Source organism: Hyperoodon ampullatus, assembly GCF_949752795.1.
Source record: "Hyperoodon ampullatus genome assembly, chromosome: 12".
Classification (NCBI taxonomy): Eukaryota; Metazoa; Chordata; class Mammalia; order Artiodactyla; family Ziphiidae; genus Hyperoodon; species Hyperoodon ampullatus.
In genome coordinates this window covers 80,489,625-80,511,087 of record NC_136925.1, presented here as the reverse complement: position 1 = coordinate 80,511,087, position 21,463 = coordinate 80,489,625, and the positions used below count along the sequence as shown (strand labels likewise).

The following is a 21,463-nucleotide window of genomic DNA, read 5'->3' as shown; positions in this document are numbered from 1 at the left end:
GATAAATATACCTATGGACATTTCCAGCTTTAGGGAACGCATGTGTAAGTAAGTGACTATGGTACACAGATGCTCTGAATAAACACACCATAAGGAGGCAGGTAAAGTGGGTTTGATACGCTTCCACCTAACATCATGAAAGTTATCTTTTCTCTTGGAAAATTCCTACCATAAGAACCCATCCTGTACCACTATCTTCAGGAAGAGAAGCAAAGCCCCCATCAGTGTTATTGTTTCTGCCTCGATCAACCATAGAACTAGATGCAACACATCTTAACCTCCCCCACGACTGACTTTGCTTCTATCTGTTCCTTTCTTTTTTAGACAAATTTAAACAGGGATTCTCCCTTTTTTTTTTTGCTGTATGCGGGCCTCTCACTGTTGTGGCCTCTTCCATTGCGGAGCACAGGCTCCGGATGCGCAGGCTCAGCAGCCATGGCTCACGGGCCCAGCTGCTCCGCGGCATGTGGGATCTTCCCGGACCGGGGCACGAACCTGTGTCCCCTGCATCGGCAGGCGGACTCTCAACCACTGCACCACCAGGGAAGGCCCTAAACAGGGATTCTCATAGGGAATAAGGCCCAAGGAAAACTGACTTCTTAATAAAAGAGCACTTGCCTTGATGGGAAAATGTGAGCAACAAAGTCTGAACAAGGAAAGATGAAAGCTGCAAAGCAGCATGTACCTTTCCCATTTGGTTGTTTCTAACCCTCTGTGCTTTTAAAAAACTGTATTTTTAGGGAAATGTAAATTGCAGTTTACGTTAATGTTACAGAGTTCTCTTCCACATCTTCTTCACCAACAGAGCTGGCTGGCATGCAGATACTATTTGTAAGGTATAAATATTACTAAAGTTCGCACCTTGGCATATTTATCTAAACAGTCTGTCTGTGAAGTTTCTAGTTGAAACCAAACAAACCATACCTACACTACCAAACCCCCAATTACTAATACGAATAAGCAAAGATAAATATCTAGGTGGTATGTAGGTTAGACTGATGATTTAAAAGCATATTCCATTATATTCTTAATGTATTAAATTGGCATTAAGAGGTAGGAAAACCAATTACATTTATATTTTAATAAAGGTTAATAAAAGCCAAATTACAGCCAACTGTTAAAGCTTTTTTTTTTTTTTTAAATTCTAGGGTACACACACTGAAAAAAACAGAACAAGAAAGTCGGTTCAGGGGCTTTCTTATGAACAAGTGATATCACAGTCTTCCCTGTCGCATGCTTCCGAGCAATTCTGTAAATCTAATCAGTCACACAAGACATTGAATGGTGAGTCTCTCATATTTGTTACTTTTAATTCCTAAGTGGTTATTATCTAATATTTTCACTTCTGGGTAAGAGAAAAGGCATTTTGGTCCATTAATTCACCTACTCGCTCCTGGAGGACATTAACCAACTCTGCTATTACGAAGATGTGAGTGTCATCAATGTCTTGAATGATGAACTTCTTCCCTAGGGCATTTGACTCATCCAAGTACAGCAGAAATTGCTTCATGGCAGGGTCACTGTTGAGATAAAAACATGATGATGAGACACCTTACTGTCAAGTTACCAGAGACCTGAACAATTAGAATTGAGCATGGAGAGTTTTAGGATAAGTTTAAAAGTTCTAAACTGTTAACCAATTCCTCACTCCTTCTCCGCCTCAAGTGTTGATGATTAACACAGTGTTGATGATTAACAGACACAGCTTCATTTCAGAACTGTTAGTGCAAGTTTAGAAGAAAGAGGCCAATGATGAGATTTTAAAAGAATAATTTGTCACCAACAAGTGAAAAAGTAAAGCAGTGTTCACAGCTTTGTAATTAATAGGGACTTGAAGCATAGCCCTGTTACCTGATTTTAAAAATGCCAACGATAGTCTTTGGCTTGCAGTAAATATTCAACTTTTTTTCCCTTCCTTAAAATTCTGAACCTCCTAACATTCAGAATCTTTAAAGGAAATTCTAACCAAATCTCTTTGAGAACAGTGAGTTTAAAAAGAGATCTAAATTCAATTCTATTTATTTGTGGTTTTTAGTTTGGAATGAATAGGACAGCCGTAAGGGGAAGAGATAAAATTTCCTAATTTACAGAAATGAGTCTTTTTAATAAAAACCTGAATTACAACAAAGGCACACTTTAGATCTAATATAATATACAATACTGTGTTCAGCAAAAGATGAATATAAAAATGTCAAGTTGCATACAGATATTTTTAATTCTTAGAGAAAACATAATCTTACACAATCTTTTGTTTTCTTGAGGGATGTCAACATCAATTACAAAGATAACAATTTAATTCAAAAGAGGTCAGTGTAATTTACTGAAAACCATATACATTTTATTTCTTTCAAGTACAAACACAGGTACAAGTGAAGCTAACAAAGTAAAGGATTTATTTCAATAGCTAAATGAGTATGGTTCACGGTATATATTAACTATGAATAAAGTCAAGCCTTCCTGAAAAAATGATTGTCTTAATTACTTTCAACAGCTTATCTTTAAAATAATTTTATTAACAATTTACTACGCTATAAAATAATGTGAATAAATAACTAGGTCTGCCCATGTCAGAAATGACACTTTTTTTTTTTTTTGCGGTACACAGGCCTCTCACTGTTGTGGCCTCTCCCGTTGCGGAGCACAGGCTCCGGACGTGCAGGCTCAGCGGCCATGGCTCACAGGCCCAGCCGCTCCGCGGCATGTGGGATCCTCCCGGACCGGGGCACGAACCCGTGTCCCCTGCAACGGCAGGCGGACTCTCAACCACTGCGCCACCAGGGAAGCCCAGAAATGACACATTTTAAATTTAGTTTCTAGTATGTTTGTTATCTTAGGTTCAGAAAAGTTAGGTTCTATTGATCCACTTAAGTTTGGCAAAATTCAGTTAAATTCTATAGTTGCAGTATTAGAATGACCATACTAATGTGGGAAATTGATTTGTTCAGAAGTGGTAAACTTGCTCTTTTAAGTTTTATTCACTCATTCAATAAATTGAATACCCATCATGTGCCTGGTGCTACTCTGGTCTGGGGGATTCAGCAGTGAAGAAAATTTACATTCTAGTGGTAACACTACGACAAACACACAGAAAAACAAAGGAAGCGAATGAGAAATGGCAGTGACGACAGTGATATGATCTTGCAAGTTTAAGCAGGGGACTCAGGGGAGGCCTTACTGAGCAGGTGATGTCTGAATACACATCAGAAGGAGGTAGTGAGCAAACCATGAAGTGACGTGGGGTAGAACATCCTACGCAGACTAAACGGCAAGACCACAGAGCTGGAGAGGGGAAAGTGGAGGGGAGAGCAGTGGGATATGGGTTAGAACTCCATCTTGATTTAACTTACAAAATGACTTTCATTTTAAATGTAAGGATCATACTGGCTGCTGGGTTGAGAAGAGGCTGGTGGGTGGTGGAGGCAATGGTGGCAACAGGGAGACCAATTAGAAGGTGACTGCAGTAATCTTGACAAGACATAATGATTTGGACCTAGGTGGTACCAGGGAAGTTGAGCAGTGGCTGAACTCTAGACATACACCAAATGTAAAGCCCACATAACTTGCTGAGACTGGACTTGAGCTTTGAGAGGAATTAAGAAGATGCCAAGATTTCTGGTCTGAGCAAATGAAGGGATGGAGTTGTCTTTCACTGAGATGAGGAGGAACACAGAAGAACAGGTGTGTAGTTAAGATCGAGAGTCTGGTTTTAGGCAAGTTACATGTGAGATGCCACCCAAGTGCAGAAGTTGAGCAGGAAGCTGGATATACAATTCTGGATTTCAGCAGTGAAGTCCAGAATGAGGAGTAAGTCAGTCGTCAATGTATAGATGGCATTTAAAGCCATGACGAAGGAGTGAGCACAGCTACAGAGGAGAGTCCAAGGACCAAGCCCTGGATACCCCAATGTCAAAAGGTTAGGAAGAAAAGGATGAACCAGCAAAGCAGCCTATAAAATGACCACTGAGGTCGGAAGAAAACTTGAAGAGTACTGGAAGCTAAGTAAATGAAGGATCTCCAGGAAGAGGAAGAGATCAGCTGGGCCAAATGCTGTTAAGAGGAATAGCAAGAGAAGGACTGAGAACTGACTACTGGGTTCAGAAAGTTACTGGACCTTCCCAAGAGCAGCTTCAGGATGATGACTACAGAGGACAGGGCCTGACTGGAGTGGTTTTCAGAGGAGTGAAATCGGAGAAAGTGAATACATACATATCTTCTGAGAAATCCTGCTACAAAGAGCAGGAAAATCAAGTGGGAGCTGGAGAGGGATGTGGAAGCAAGAGTTTCTGCCCCACAGGGCCGCCCACCTGGGGAGGGGTAGTGTTACAGCATGTTTGTAGTTCTGCTGGGAATGATCTAGTAGAGAAAGAAAAGTGGATAAAGCGGGAGAAAAAGAGGAAAACTGCTTAAAAGGTGTCTTTAAATAGGCCAGGGAGGCTGGGATCCGGTTCCCAAGGAGGGAGGCTGGCTTGAGACAAAAGAATAGACAAGTCACTCACAGTAAGTGTGAGGAAGGGAAGAGTATATGGGCCCAGGTCCATGTGATAAAGACTTGTGGACGTTCTCTTCTGATTGCTTCCGTTTTCTCAGTGAAACGACGAACAAACAAATCAGCTGAAGTGAGGACAGGGACGTTTTCTGAGCTAAGAGAAGGTGAAGGTATGGAATACCATATTCCACCCATTCTAAGAAGCACATTCCCCCCACATCTTAACATCTCCAAAACTGGGATGGGTCTTACATTTAATGGTATGTTACCGTACAACCGGCAGTGATTTTTCTTATAGGTACATAAAATATTGCTAAGTTTTAAAACTGATGAAATCTTAATTTGATGAAATCTAACAGCTTTATTAGGAAAGTGGGACAATAAATGGACTAGGAAATTTAGCTGGTTTGCAGGCTAGCATTAAGGCTCACATGAATTTAATAGTCATGAATTTAAAGTGAGACCAATCAGTATGTTTGTATGTTTTTCTCCAGCCATTAGAGTTGTGGAGGTAAAGGTTCAGAATAGGTAGAAAGCCAGATTGAACCCGACCTGGTTGGTGTGACTGAGAGGGGCAGGGAGTTGAGTGTCTTTAAGAGAACGAGTATACTGATGGACTGGGTATGGAGGAAAGCGAGGATGCTGGGATGAGTCACGATGGAAATGCTGGGAGAATCAACAGACTGCAGGTCTGGTAGAATCAAAGGAATTATAGAGCTAGGGTATTAGAGGGAGTGAACTGGAAAGAGGAGATAGTGATCAGAGTTAGATGCCTAAAATGGAGATTCTGAAGAGACGGCAGTATTGGTAGGGATAAGGGTGGGTGTGACAATGTGAATGAATGACTGTGACAGGACAGAGGAAAGCTCATTGGAAGAAGAGGTCAGGGAACTGAGAGGCCAGAGTACTGAAAGGACTATACGTACGAAATCGTTCAGAATTTGTGGAGAACTCTTAAAGAGTGACAAGTAGAGCCGGAGGAAGATGGCGGAAGAGTAAGACGCGGAGATCACCTTCTTCCCCACAGATACATCAGAAATTCATCTACACGTGGAACAACTCCAACAGAACACCTACTGAACGCTGACAGAAGACCTCAGACCCCCCAAAAGGCAAGAAACTCCCCACATACCTGGGTAGGTCAAAAGAAAAAAAGAATAAACAGAGACAATAGGATATGGACGGGACCTGCACCAGTGGGAGGGAGCCGTGAAGGAGGGAAGGTTTCTACACACTACAAGCCCCTTCGAGGGCGGAGACTGCAGGTGGCGGAGGGGGAAAGCTTCGGAGTAGCGGAGGAGAGCACAGCAACAGGGGTGTGGAGGGCAAAGCAGAGAGATTTTGGCACAGAGGATCGGTGCCCTCAGGCACACACCAGCCCGAGAGGCTTGTCTGCTCGGCTGCCAGGGCGGGCGGGGCTGGGAGCTGAGGCTCGGGTATCGGCTTTCAGTCGGAGCGCAGGGAGAGGTCTGGGGCTGGCGGCAGGAAGAGACCCTGAAGGGGTTAGTGCTAGCCCGGAGGGAGTCCGGGGAAAGGGTCTGGAGCTGGCGGCAGGAAGAGACCCTGAAGGGGTTAGTGCTAGCCCGGAGGGAGTCCGGGGAAAGGGTCTGGAGCTACCGGAGAGGCAAGAGACTTTTTTCCCTTTTGTTGCCTGGTGCGCGAGGAGAGGGCATTCCCCTCCCTCCCCTCTGCCTGAGTGAGCCAGAGCCCCCGAATCAGCGGCTCCTTTAAACCCGTCCTGTCTGAGCGAAGAACGGACGCCCTCCGGCGACCTACGCGCAGAGGCGGGGCCAGGTCCAAGGCTGAGACCCGGGAGCTGTGAGAGCAGAGACAGGGAAATCTCTCTGTGCAGCCTCCGAGGCAGCGGATTAAAGCTCCACGGTCCATTTGATGTGCCCTGCGTCTGTGGAGTGCATGAATGGACAGCGAATCATCCCAAATTGAGGAAGTGGACCTTGAGGACAAGATTTAAGACTTTCCCCCCTTTTTGTCTCCTCTTTTTACAACGAATTATCTCAAATTAAGGAGGTGGACTTAGCAAGATTTCAGACTTTTCGCCCTTTTCCTCTTTTTACAACGAATTATCCCAAATCGAGGAGGTGGACTTGGAGAGCAAGATTTTTGATTTTTCCCCCTGCTCTCTTTTTGTGAATGTGTATGTGTAATCTTCTGTGTAAGATTCTCTCTGTATAGCTTTGCTTCCACCATATGTCCCAGGGTTCTTTCGGTCCGTGTTTTTTTTCAATAATTACTTTTTAATTTTAATAACGCTACTATATTTCATACTTTATTCTATTGTACTTTACCTGCTCTTTCTTTTTTTCCTCCCTTCCCTTCCTCCCTCCCTCCCTCCGCTCCTCCTTTCCTTCTTTCTTTTTCTTTCCTCCATCCCTCCCTCCCTCCCACCCTTCTTCTTTCCACTTTCTTTTTTTCCTTCCTCCCTCCCTCCCTCCCTCCTGTCTTTCTTTCTTTCTTTCCTTCCTCCCTCCCTCCCTCTCTTCTTCCATTCACTCTTCCTTTTGCTTTCATTCCTCCCTCCCTCCCTCCTTTCTTTCCTTTCTTTCCATCCTTCCTCCCTCCCTCCTTTCTTTCTTTCTTCCTTCCTTCCTTCCTTACTTCCCTTCTTCCTTTCTTTCAATCTCTCTTTCTTTCTTCTACTAATTATTTCTTTCTACTTTTTCTCACTGTTATTCTGAGCCGGGTGGATGAAAGGCTCTTGGTGCTGCAGCCAGGAGTTAGTGCTGTGCCTCTGAAGTGGGAGAGCCAACTTCAGGACACGGGTCCACAAGAGACCTCCCAGCTCCACATAATATCAAGCAGCGAAAATCTCCCAGGGATCTCCATCTCAACACCAGCACCCAGCTTCAGTCAACGACCAGCAAGCTACAGTGCTGGTCACCCTATGCCAAGCAACTAGCAAGGCAGGAACACAACCCCACCCATTAGCAGAGAGGATACCTAAAAACATAATAAGGCCACAGGCACCCCAAAACACACCACCAGACGTGGACCTGTCCACCAGAAAGACAAGATCGAGCTTCAACCACCAGAACACAGGCATTAGTCCCCCCCACCAGGAAGCCTACACAACCTACTGAAACAACCTTAGCCACGGGGGACAGACACCAAAAACAACGGGAACTACGAATCTGCAGCCTGCAAAAAGGAGACCCCAAACACAGTAACATAAGCAAAATGAGAAAGCAGAAAAACACACAGCAGGTGAAGGAGCAAGATAAAAACCTACCAGACCTAACAAATGAAGAGGTAATAGGCAGTCTACCTGAAAAAGAATTCAGAATAATGATAGTAAAGCTGATCCAAGATTCTATTTCCCAGATCCAAAATCTTGGAAATAGAATAGACAATATGCAAGAAACAGTTAACAAGGACCTAGAAGAACTAAAGATGAATCAAGCATCGATTAAAAACACAATAAATGAAATGAAAAATACTCTAGATGGGATCAATAGCAGAATAACTGAGGCAGAAGAACGGATAAGTGAGGTGGAAGATAAAATAGTGGAAATAACTGATGCAGAGAAAAATAAAGAAAAAAGAATGAAAAGAACAGAGGACAGTCTCAGAGACCTCTGGGACAACATTAAACGCACCAACATTCGAATTATAGGGGTTCCAGAAGAAGAAGAGAAAAAGAAAGGGACTGAGAAAATATTTGAAGAGATTATAGTTGAAAACTTCCCTAATATGGGAAAGGAAATAGTTAATCAAGTCCAGGAGGCACAGAGAGTCCCATACAGAATAAATCCAAGAAGAAATACGCCAAGACACATATTAATCAAACTGTCAAAAATTAAACACAAAGAAATCATATTAAAAGCAGCAAGGGAAAAACAACAAATAACACACAAGGGAATCCCCATCAGGTTAACAGCTGATCTCTCAGCAGAAACTCTACAAGCCAGAAGGGAGTGGCAGGACATAATTAAAGTGATGAAGGAGAAAAACCTGCAACCAAGATTACTCTACCCAGCAAGGATCTCATTCAGATTTGATGGAGAAATTAAAACGTTTACAGACAAGCAAAAGCTGAGAGAGTTCAGCACCACCAAACCAGCTTTACAACAAATGCTAAAGGAACTTCTCTAGGCAAGAAACACAACAGAAGGACTATACCTACAATAACGAACCCAAAGCCATTAAGGAAATGGGAATAGGAACATACATATCAATAATTACCTTAAATGTAAATGGACTAAATGCTCCCACCAAAAGACACAGAGTGGCTGAATGGATACAAAAACAAGACCCATATATATGCTGTCTACAAGAGACCCACTTCAGACCTAGAGACACATACAGATTGAAAATAAGGGGATGGAAAAAGATATTCCATGCAAATGGAAATCAAAAGAAAGCTGGAGTAGCAATTCTTATATCAGACAAAATAGACTTTAAAATAAAGACTATTAGAAGAGACAAAGAAGGACACTACATAACGATAAAGGGATCGATCCAAGAAGAAGATATAACAATTGTAAATATTTATGCACCCAACATAGGAGCACCTCAATACATAAGGCAAATACTAACAGCCATAAAAGGGGAAATCGACAGTAACACAATCATAGTAGGGGACTTTAACACCCCACTTTCACCAATGGACAGATCATCCAAAATGAAAATAAATAAGGAAACACAAGCTTTAAATGATACATTAAACAAGATGGACTTAATTGATATTTATAGGACATTCCACCCAAAAACAACAGAATACACATTTTTCTCAAGTGCTCATGGAACATTCTCCAGGATAGATCATATCTTGGGTCACAAATCAAGCCTTGGTAAATTTAAGAAAATTGAAATTGTATCAAGTATCTTTTCCGACCACAATGCTATGAGACTAGACATCAATTACAGGAAAAGATCTGTAAAAAATACAAACACATGGAGGCTAAACAATACACTACTCAATAACGAAGTGATCACTGAAGAAATCAAAGAGGAAATTAAGAAATACTTAGAAACAAATGACAATGGAGACACGACGACCCAAAACCTATGGGACGCAGCAAAAGCAGTTCTAAGGGGGAAGTTTATAGCAATACAATCCCACCTTAAGAAACAGGAAACATTTCGAGTAAACAACCTGACCCTGCACCTAAAGCAATTAGAGAAAGAAGAACAAAAAACCCCCAAAGTTAGCAGAAGGAAAGAAATCATAAAGATCAGATCAGAAATAAATGAAAAAGAAATGAAGGAAATGATAGCAAAGATCAACCAAACTAAAAGCTGGTTCTTTGAGAAGATAAACAAAATTGACAAACCATTAGCCAGACTCATCAAGAAAAGAAGGGAGAAGACTCAAATCAGTAGAATTAGAAATGAAAAAGGAGAAGTAACAACTGACACTGCAGAAATACAAAAGATCATGAGAGATTACTATAAGCAACTCTATGCCAATAAAATGGACAACCTGGAAGAAATGGACAAATTCTTAGAAATGCACAACCTACCAAGACTGACTCAGGAAGAAATAGAAAATATGAATAGACCAATCACAAGCACTGAAATTGAAACTGTGATTAAAAATCTTCCATCAAACAAAAGCCCAGGACCAGATGGCTTCACAGGCGAATTCTATCAAACATTTAGAGAAGAGCTAACACCCATCCTTCTCAAACTCTTCCAAACAATATCAGAGGAAGGAACACTCCCAAACTCATTCTACGAGGCCACCATCACCTTGATACCAAAACCAGGCAAGGATGTCACAAAGAAAGAAAACTACAGGCCAATATCACTGATGAACATAGATGCAAAAATCCTCAACAAAATACTAGCAAACAGAATCCAACAGCACATTAAAAGGATCATACACCATGATCAAGTGGGGTTTATTCCAGGAATGCAAGGATTCTTCAATATACGCAAATCAATCAATGTGATACACCATATTAACAAGTTGAAGGAGAAAAACCATATGATCATCTCAATAGATGCAGAGAAAGCTTTCGACAAAATTCAACACCCATTTATGATAAAAACCCTGCAGAAAGTAGGCATAGAGGGAACTTTCCTCAACATAATAAAGGCCATATATGACAAACCCACAGCCAACATTGTCCTCAATGGTGAAAAACTGAAACCATTTCCACTAAGATCAGGAACAAGACAAGGCTGCCCACTCTCACCACTCTTATTCAACATAGTTTTGGAAGTTTTAGCCACAGCAATCAGAGAAGAAAAGGAAATAAAAGGAATCCAAATTGGAAAAGAAGAAGTAAAGCTGTCACTGTTTGCAGATGACATGATACTATACATAGAGAATCCTAAAGATGCTACCGAAAAACTACTAGAGCTAATCAATGAATTTGGTAAAGTAGCAGGATACAAAATTAATGCACAGAAATCTCTGGCATTCCTGTACACTAATGATGAAAAATCTGAAAATGAAATCAAGAAAACACTCCCATTTACCATTGCAACAAAAAGAATAAAATATCTAGGAATAAACCTACCTAAGGAGACAAAAGACCTGTATGCAGAAAATTATAAGACACTGATGAAAGAAATTAAAGATGATACAAATAGATGGAGAGATATACCATGCTCCTGGATTGGAAGAATCAATATTGTGAAAATGACTCTACTACCCAAAGCAATCTACAGATTCAATGCAATCCCTATCAAACTACCACTGGCATTTTTCACAGAAGTAGAACAAAAAATTTCAAAATTTGTTTGGAAAAACAAAAGACCCCGAATAGCCAAAGCAATCTTGAGAACGAAAAACGGAGCTGGAGGAATCAGGCTGCCTGACTTCAGACTATACTACAAAGCTACAGTAATTAAGACAGTGTGGTACTGGCATAAAAACAGAAAGATAGATCAGTGGATCAGGATAGAAAGCCCAGAGATAAACCCACGCACATATGGCCAACTTATCTTTGATAAAGGAGGCAGGAATGTACAGTGGAGAAAGGACAGCCTCTTCAATAAGTGGTGCTGGGAAAACTGGACAGGGACATGTAAAAGTATGAGATTAGATCATTCCCTAACACCATACACAAAAATAAGCTCAAAATGGATTAAAGACCTAAATGTAAGGCCAGAAACTATCAAACTCTTAGAGGAAAACATAGGTAGAACACTCTATGACATAAATCACAGCAAGATCCTTTTGGACCCACCTCCTAGAGAAATGGAACTAAAAACAAAGATAAACAAATGGGACCTAATGAAACTTCAAAGCTTTTGCACAGCAAAGGAAACCATAAACAAGACGAAAAGACAACCCTCAGAATGGGAGAAAATATTTGCAAATGAAGCAACTGACAAAGGATTAATCTCCAAAATTTATAAACAGCTCATGCAGCTCAATAGCAAAAAAACAAACAACCCAATCCAAAAATGGGCAGAAGACTTAAATAGGCATTTCTCCAAAGAAGATATACAGACTGCCAACAAACACATGAAAGAATGCTCAACATCATTAATCATTAGAGAAATGCAAATCAAAACTACAATGAGATATCATCTCACACCAGTCAGAAAGGCCATCAGCAAGAAATCTAGAAACAATAAATGCTGGAGAGGGTGTGGAGAAAAGGGAACACTCTTGCACTGCTGGTGGGAATGTGAATTGGTACAGCCACTATGGAGAACAGTATGGAGGTTCCTTAAAAAACTAAAAATAGAACTACCATATGACCCAGCAATCCCACTACTAGGCATATACCCTGAGAAAACCATAATTCAAAAAGAGACATGTACCAAAATGTTCATTGCAGCTCTATTCACAATAGCCCGGAGCTGGAAACAACCTAAGTGTCCATCATCGGATGAATGGATAAAGAAGATGTGGCACATATATACAATGGAATATTACTCAGCCATAAAAAGAAATGAAACTGAGCTATTTGTAATGAGGTGGATAGACCTAGAGTCTGTCATACAGAGTGAAGTAAGTCAGAAAGAGAAAGACAAATACCGTATGCTAACACATATATATGGAATTAAAAAAAAAAATGTCATGAAGAACCTAGGGGTAAAACGGGAATAAAGACACAGACCTACTTGAGAATGGACTTGAGGATATGGGGAAGGGGAAGGGTAAGCTGTGACAAAGGGAAAGAGAGGCATGGACATATATACACTACCAAACGTAAGGTAGATAGATAGTGGGAAGCAGCCGCAGAGCACAGGGAGATCAGCTCGGTGCTTTGTGACCGCCTGGAGGGGTGGGATGGGGAGGGTGGGAGGGAGGGAGATGCATGAGGGAGGGGATGTGGGAACAGATGTATATGTATGACTGATTCACTTTGTTATAAAGCAGAAACTAATAAAAAAAAATAAAAAAAAAAATAAAAAAAAAAAGAGTGACAAGTAGCCTTCAAAGAATAACTTTCAAGGAAAGACTCAGGTGTTTGTAGATGGTTACAAAGAGGAGGATTAGTGGGTGGTCTTGTCAGATTCAGAACTGGGGGGTTTCTGTGGAAGACGGAGGGAGGATTTCTGGAAGTGGCAATGAGGAACAAGGTAGATACCCATCCCATTTCTTGGCCCAGTGGTACAAGAGGTATTAGAGAAAAGTCAGCATAGCAGGCTCAGGGGAAAGCTAGGTTTTTATTATGACAACAACAAAAAAGGGGTATTGGGGGAAGATAGAGGGAAAGTTCTGAGAAGAGGCTGAGGATATAAGGGATTCTGCTGCTATCTTACTAGGTTCTAAGGGCAAAGCGGGACATGATGGGGTAGGGGTGAATTTAAAAATCGATGGAGGGACTTCCCTGGTGGCACAGTGGTTAAGAATCCACCTGCCAGGGACTGCCCTGGTAGTCCAGTGGTTAAGAATCCACCTTCCAAAGCAGGGAACATGGGTTCAATCCCTGGTCGGGGAACTAAGATCCCACATGCTATGGGGCAACTAAGCCCAAGTGCAACTAGAGAGCACATGCACTGTGGAGCCCGCGTGCCGCAACTAAGACTTGACGCAGCCAAAAATAAATAAATAAATACTTAAAAAAAAAAAAGAGAGAATCCACCTGCCAATGCAGGTGACACAGGTTCAAGCCCTGGTCTGGGAGGATCCCACATGCCATGGAGCAACTAAGCCCGTGTGCCACAACTACTGAGCCTGCACTCTAGAGCCTGCAATCCACAACTACTGAGCCCGTGTGTTGCAACTACTGAAGCCCACATGCCTAGAGCCTGGGTTCCACAACAAGAGAAACCACCGCAAGGAGAGTAGTCCCCGCTCACAGCAACTAGAGAAAGTCCATGTGCAGTAACGAAGACCCAATGCAGCCAAGAATAAATAAAAATTTAAAAAAAAATTTAAAGTTGATGGATAGAGCCATAAGGTAATACGTGTCAAAGGAATGAGGGATGACCTGGAAGTCTGTAGCTTTTTGGGTGACTGAAACAAGAAAAGTAGGAATACAGGGCCTCGGAATGAGAGCCTAAAGGCTGATAATGACATGAAAGGCAACAACTGCCAGTGAAGGATGGGAAAGACAAGAGGGGTCTTTTTTTTTTAAAAATACATTTATTTATTTATTTTTGGCTGTGTTGGGTCTTTGTTGTTGCGTGCAGGCTTTCTCTAGTTGTGGCGAGCGGGGGCTACTCTTTGTTGCGGTGCATGGGCTTCTCATTGCAGTGGCTTCTCTTGTTGCGGAGCACAGGCTTCTAGGCACGCGGGCTTCAGTAACTGTGACACATGGGCTCTAGAGCACAGGCTCAGTAGTTGTGGCACGTGAGCTCAGTAGTTGTGGCTCACGGGCTCTAGGCGTGCGGGCTTCAGTAGTTGTGGCGCACGGGCCTAGATGTTCTACGGCATGTGGGATCTTCCCAGACCAGGGCTCAAACCCGTGTCCCCTGCATTAGCAGGCGGATTCTTAACCACTGCGCCACCAGGGAAGTCCCAGGGGTCTTTTACAAAGCAAGATAATATGGGACTTCCCTGGTGGTCCAGTGGGTAAGACTCTGTGCTCCCAATGCAGGGGGCCTGGGTTCGATCCCTGGTCAGGGAACTAGATCCCGCATGCATGCCGCAACTAACACCCGGTGCAGCCAAAATTAAAAAACAAACAAACAAAACAAAACAAAAATACAACCAAGATAATGTAATGGTCACAGATTCAGGCAGATACCGAGGATGTTAAAATTTACATTTGCAGTAACTCCCTAATTTTGGCAATTACACAATAAAAATGTAAGAAATTTTTGTAAAGCAACAACACCCTGTATATTGAGAGATTTCACTGAGGTAAACAATTTTATCAGTCATTAATATGCAGGCTGTGAAATATAAAAAGAGTTTAAAGAGCAATTCTAGAAAGAATCTGGGGGTAATGAAGCAGGCTGAACGGGGTTCTTTCAGATATTACAGAACTGAAAATGGGAAGGCCCATAGGACAGGGAAACAAAGCTTCAGCTTCTTTAAAACTATCGTTTTCCTGCTCAAACAGGTTCTTTTGAACAGGTTCCTGCTCTCAAAGGTTTCTTTTTGAAACCTCAGTTGTTTCCCTATATTGCTCCGTGTCTATACAAATAAAAGGGGGTTGGGTGGGACAGCAGTGGAGAATAAAAGGAGAGCAATTTAAGGGTAGACAGGTGTGGCGGACAGAAAAAACCCCTCTGCCTTAGTGCTTTACAACCACCCTGCTTGCTCCCTTCCCTGCAAGGAGGGACTTGCCTTTGTCTCTCGTGTGGTGCCCACTTTACCCTCACAACCTTTATTGTCCTGAACTGTCTTAGACCCCACAAGAATTTCAATACTTTCTACAAAAATCACACACTCAAAGAGGTTGCTTAGAAAGATATACTTTAGGTGACAGGACAAATGATAGTTTTTTATATTAACCCTTTAATATAAATTTTGGGTTTAAGTGGAACAATAATGACAAAAAACAAGGACATTATAAAATCTGCTGTCCAAATGTGATACATTATCTTGTTACTGTTTGAGCGCAGTGTGTTCACAGATGACACCAATTTACTCTAGTAATTGGCTGCTACTAGGAGGCATTAGAGATAGCAAGGGTTAAGTGGTTATGAAGACTTATCTCCAGAAACTCTCTAAATAAAATAAAGTTACATACTTTCAATTAAGTAAAAGCTGAACAACTGAAACCAAGAAGTGCCAGGGGACTCACACCTGTGCTTTTAACCAACAGGTCAGTGCTTTCAAAATTTTTACCATTTGCATACTACCCTTGCCATTTTAGCTATCTCTTGTAACATCTGCACTACATATTACTCAATTTTTTTCTTTAAATTGCCTTTAAATCAACTAACTTTTCATCTTAACTTCATCTGGTACAAAATCACCAGTCATCTTGATGTTGGTTTTATTTTTTTCTCAGATAAATTAAGATGGCCATAGAAAAAGTATTTCTGGGGCTTCCCTGATGGCGCAGTGGTTGAGAGTCCGCCTGCCGACGCAGGGGACATGGGTTCATGCCCCAGTCCGGGAAGATCCCACATGCCGCGGAGCGGCTGGGCCCGTGAGCCGTGCCCGCTGAGCCTGCGCGTCCGGAGCCTGTGCTCCGCAACAGGAGAGACCACAACAGTGAGAGGCCCGCGTACAGCAAAAAAAAAAAAAAAAAAAAAAAAGCTACTCTGGTTGGGGGTGGGGAAGGATAAATTAGAAGGCTGGGATTAACATATACACACTACTATATACAAAATACTGAATAATCAACAAGGACCTACTGTATAGCACAGGGAATTCTACTCAATACTCTGTAATAACCTATATGGGAAACGAATCTGAAAAAGAATAGATACATGTATAACTAAATCACTTTACTGTACCCCTGAAACTAATACAACATTGTAAATCAACTATTTTATATACAATAAAAATTTAAAAAGTAAAAAATAAAAGCTACTCTGATGTAACTTGCCAAAAAGGAGGCCTAGTGTATGAACCTTTTCTGTACTGAAACTTGAATTCAGTTTATCAAGAACCTCTTCTTATCCACTCTGATTCTCACTGTGGTAGTAGAGCTCTAAAGGAACACTAATGAACTGGAATTTAGGGTGAGGTTACACTCCTTGGTTCAATTTTATTAACAAAATTCTTTCAGTAAACAAATATTTACTAAGCACCTCTATATCTATCTCAGGCACTGTTCTGGGTGCCCAAGAAACTTCAGTGAATGCAGCCCTGCAAAGAATAAGAAGCAAAGGCTCACAAAAGATATATAAATGCTGTGAAAGAACAGGACAGCAGTTAGACTGGTTTTGCCTTAGTTCTTACTTGCTTTTCATATATAATAGAGGTTTGGAAGCCAAACCCATAAGGACAAGACTGGTCTAATAATACCTATTTCTCCAGATTCTTTGCTGTTGTGCTATAAACTGGCTGGAATTTGCAGCTGTACAACAAATCTTCCTTGCTGAAGCACTTGCCAAACCAACTGTGATAAATGTCACACCAGAGGTCTGCTCTAGCACCTGGAATTGGACACAGACATTTGTTGAGCATATGCTGCTTGCTTCAGTAACTGCTACGGTTGGATAGATTCGGTAAAACTCTTGGTGTGAGGCTGGCAGTCGATAGTGGTGGATCCCAACAAAGAGGAAGTTTTCACCAGTCTCATTTTGACATAAAAATACAAAAAACTTTAGATTGTGGTATTTGATAAGCCTTGGGAGGAGAGAACCTTATTATATCCAAGTACTTTGATTTTTCAATTCACTGATAGTTGGGCCTAAATGGCCAACATTATACTCTGGTTTATTTGCTTTTTTACTGTAGATCTGTATTCCAATACACCTAAATGCTTCATATAATCTATGGATATTATGTGATAAGAAACTGACTTATACTGATACTGTATTATTAACAATCTTCTCTTTGGAATCAAATATAGACATGAGGGAAACTGAAGGACTTTAGTTACCAACATCCCAACATGTGCACCTACACATGAAGGAGGACCCACAGGCCCTGGCCATGCCCTTCATGAATCTATTACTGCTTAGGCCTGGAGTCTTCTTGGAAGATCTGTATCTTTGGGAAGACAGTTACCTTTTTGAAAAATTGTGCAGGCTACACTTTAGACTTCACTTTGAAGGGAAAAATTAGTTTTGCAAGGACAGTGTCCATCTGCAAAATAAAATTTAAGTACACTATAGTCTTGCTGCAAAACCATTCTCCATAGGGGAACTGATTATCAAACTTAAGCTGATTAAGTGTTTCTCAAACTTAAAATGCACTGTGTCAAGATCCTTTTTTATGTACAATTCTGATTTAGTAGATATGGGGTGAGGTCTGAAAACTTTCATTTCTAACAAGCTCCAGATGCTGTTGCTGCTAGTCTGGAGAATACATGGAAAAGCAAGGTGTTTAGCACCCAGGCAGAATTCAGAGGCTGGTAACAAGCAAACTAGCAGAGAGCTTGCAGGATCAGGAAAGAAAACTAAACCTCAGTTCCTCTTACAAATCTGTACTCTTTGTTCTTAGGGCTAAACTGAAAGTCTACCACCGAAATTTTGAGTTTCCCAAAGTTTTGCTCCTTAAAATGCAGCCTAGTATTATTTAAAAAAAAAGGTGTAATAAATCCCAACCATCATTCCAAAAGGATTATTTTGGAACTAGACTAAATTATTCCAAGGATATTCTCGAATAGGTAACAATGACAAAGAAAAAAATGGATGTGGGATGGGATTAGGGAGAGTAGCAAGGGGAGTGAAACTCTGTGATAAAGGAGTCATCACACATCATTAGGGAAGGAAATAAATGGTGTTGGACAATTATTCAGCTACTTGACCAAAAAAAAAAAAGGCAGCTAATTTAGATCTTCACCTCATAATATGCCCCTCCTCTCAATAAATTCTAGATGAATGAAACTCAAAATATCAATGAAAATAAAAATATGAAAACCCTAGGACAGAGATGAATATTGATCAAATCCAGAATGAAGATTAACTTTAGAAAAATCATAAGAAGCAAAAGGGAAAAAACTGATAGCCGACACTGTGTGTGTGTATCCTCTGTGTTAAAAATAACGTTAAAAGACCAACCGGGGGATTCCCTGGTGGCGCAATGGTTAAGAATCCGCCTGCTAATGCAGGGGACACGTGTTTGAGCCCTGGTCCGGGAAGATCCCACATGCCGCGGAGCAGCTAAGTCCGTGCGCCACAACTACTGAGCCTGCGCTCTAGAGCCCGCGAGCCGCACCTACTGAAGCCCACACACCTAGAGCCCGTGCTCCACAACAAGAGAAGCCACCGCAACGAAGAGTAGCCCCGGCTCGCTGCAACTAGAGAAAGCCCGCGTGCAGCAACAAAGACCCAACTCGGCAATCAATCAATCAATCAATAAAATTTAAAAAAAAAGACCAACCAGGAAAATGTTTCTATTAATTATGACAAAGTAATAAGAAAAATAAAATACAAAAATTAGCTTAGAAGTGTTTTCCAAAAGACAACAGCATAGCATGCTTAGAATTTCTGGGATCTCAATCCACCTCTTGGCTTTCCCAAGTGAACACCTCTCTCCTCTCTAGCGGTTTATTTTTATCAACATACATTCTAGTCTCTCACTTTAAAACAATGAAAGTAACAAGAACCAGAGTTCCGTAACATATCCTTCTTCAGCTATGACCCATTTCTTTATTCCTTTGGTCATTATCACAACAAAACTCCTCCACGTGGTCTCTACTTCCTTGCCCCCCTTCCCCTTCCCAAAGTACTCCAATCTGGCATCTATCCCACCTCTCCATTAAAAAGCTCTCATAGAAAACCGATGACCTCCAGTGTGTCTTCATCTTACCCCACCTCTCATCAGCACTTGACACAGCCCACTCGCTTTCATCAACCATTCCCTTAGTTTCCCTCCTACTTCACTGGCTTCACTGACAATACAATTTATTGTTTTGTCTTTTTTCATACTAGAGCTTCAAAACCCAATGTGTATTTTAGTACCTGGCGAAATGCTTTGGGTATAGAGTTAAGAAATTAATTTCACCTGTTTCATTTTACTTTTTAGTGTGGCTACTAGAAAATTTAAGACTACATCTGTGGCTCACAGTATATTTCTACTGGACAGTGCTGCTCTAAACGCCAGATTCCTAGGGTTTGGTCTTGCTCCTCCCCCAGCCTTGCCATCACAGAAACAGTACGGTCATCCACATAATGGCTCATATTAGAGGCAGAGAAATGTAGACAGTAGTGATTTCAAACAATGGGAGTGTCTACTGGGCAGGATTCCCCGATGAGACAGAATTGTTTGGTGGGGCAAACAAACAAGTGGAGACTGAGCAAGACTGGTCCAACAGTTCAGATTTTCACACTAGGGATAATTAAGCCCTACATTAGCTTTGAGGAGCTCAGCTCTGCCCATAGTTTCTAGTTTCTCCTTTGGAATGTGTGCCTAGTTTAAGAAACCTTCAACTCGCTCTCTTGTTTTTTTCTCTTTTTTAGACCAAACTTTGTGTGACTTAGGCAGACCCTAAAATTCTAGTCAATCCCTGACGATTTGAGAATACAAGAACTGTTCCCTTAAAGAGGGTTAATGTAACAAACACGCTGCCGCTGACCAAAACTTCTTGGAAATAATGCCAATTACATCTATTCAACAGAAACATTGAAATCTGGCACCCGGAAGAAACTTAGCAACAAAATCTGTCCCACTTGATGAACTGGGAAACTGGGAGATTAGGATTGACATATATACGCTAATATATATAAAATGGATAACTAATAAGAACCTGCTGTATAAAAAAATAAATAAAATTCTAAAAATCCAAAAAAACCCACCATCTGTCCCACTTGTTATTAAGTAAGAAAAATGCAGTTGAGAAAGCTGAAAAACTTGATTCATTCAAATCTTAAGAACAAAAGAAAAAAATGGACTTTGGAAGGGATACACATACAAATCAAGATTCAATGTGCAGATTTACAATTTGTTAAGTATCAAAACTACTAACCATTCTATAAGCACTCCTTTCAAGACGTTGACCATCTTTTCCCAGTCAGAAGGTGCAGGTGACCTTAAAAATGCTAATAAAAGGATAAGGTGACAAAATACAAAAGCATCAACTTCAATATCCTTTGGTGATTTACTTCTGAAAAGAGGCAAAAAATTAAATGCCAAGACTAAACATATAAGTCTATGAAAGATGTAAAGCTAACATTAGGAAAACATACAGATATTCTGATCTTTTAGCAAAATTAAAATGAGTCTATTTGGAATATTACCAATGCATAAATCTTCCTTGCAAACAAATTCTGCCTGCTGTCAATCCTAATGAAAGCATGGGCCCTAACTCCACAGCAGTGTGCCCAATCCAGGTTTAAAACATGTCCACTAATCAAAAGATTTCTTTTCCTACTCAGGAGTATGATAAAAGGTAATATCCTTGGAGACAGGAATCACAGTATGGTAGCTCTGAAAGGGGTCTTAAAAATTACATGGTGAGTCCAACCACCTCGTTTTACAGATGAAATGGAGCGAAGAGATTAAGCCGCAGCTCCCGGCCCAAAAAAAAAAAAGTATAATCCGTGTCTCCAGATCTTGTGTTCCTCTGCCAAATAAAATATGTTCCCCAATGATGTGCGCTTGAAGGAAAAGAAACCACTCAGCGCATGCGAAGTTAACCCTTCTTAAATTTCTACACGTGGGTACTGGGCAATGCCTCCCCGAAGGAAATCCACCGTTCAATTCCCGCGGGGCAGCCGCCCGGCCTCGTCAGAAAGGGCCCAGAAAGGGGGCAGAACACCGCCCTATACCCCCGCACCTGAAAGACAGGCTTCTGAGACTTTCCCCCTCCTCCTCTTTTTCTTCGAGACCCCTCGACCTTCCAGGCACTCCACTCTCCCCTCCTGCGCCAAGAGCCAACGCCACGAACCTCCGCCCACAGATCCAGCAGCACTTGAGCGTCACCGACAGAGTGCGCTTGCGCCGGTTACGTCATCGCGACAGCGACGGTCTCGTGGGTGGAGCGCGCCGGCGGGAGGCGGGGCGCGGGCTGGGCTGAGGGGGCGGGGCGGCGTGCG

The 21,463-nt window shown here is 41.6% G+C and overlaps 1 protein-coding gene across 1 annotated transcript; it reads right to left on the bottom strand.

Moving 5' to 3' along the window:
- Window positions 1-1,066: 1,066 nt before the first annotated feature.
- On the bottom strand, window positions 1,067-21,333 carry GTF2H5 (general transcription factor IIH subunit 5). The gene is made up of 3 exons (XM_079716644.1): window positions 21,205-21,333; window positions 20,395-20,467; window positions 1,067-1,520 (listed from the first exon to the last, which is right to left on the bottom strand). Exons 2-3 carry the CDS (start codon window positions 20,427-20,429, stop codon window positions 1,340-1,342), a joined length of 216 nt encoding a protein of 71 aa, XP_079572770.1. The 5' UTR covers window positions 20,430-20,467; window positions 21,205-21,333; the 3' UTR covers window positions 1,067-1,339.
- Between the last annotated feature and the right edge of the window lie 130 nt (window positions 21,334-21,463).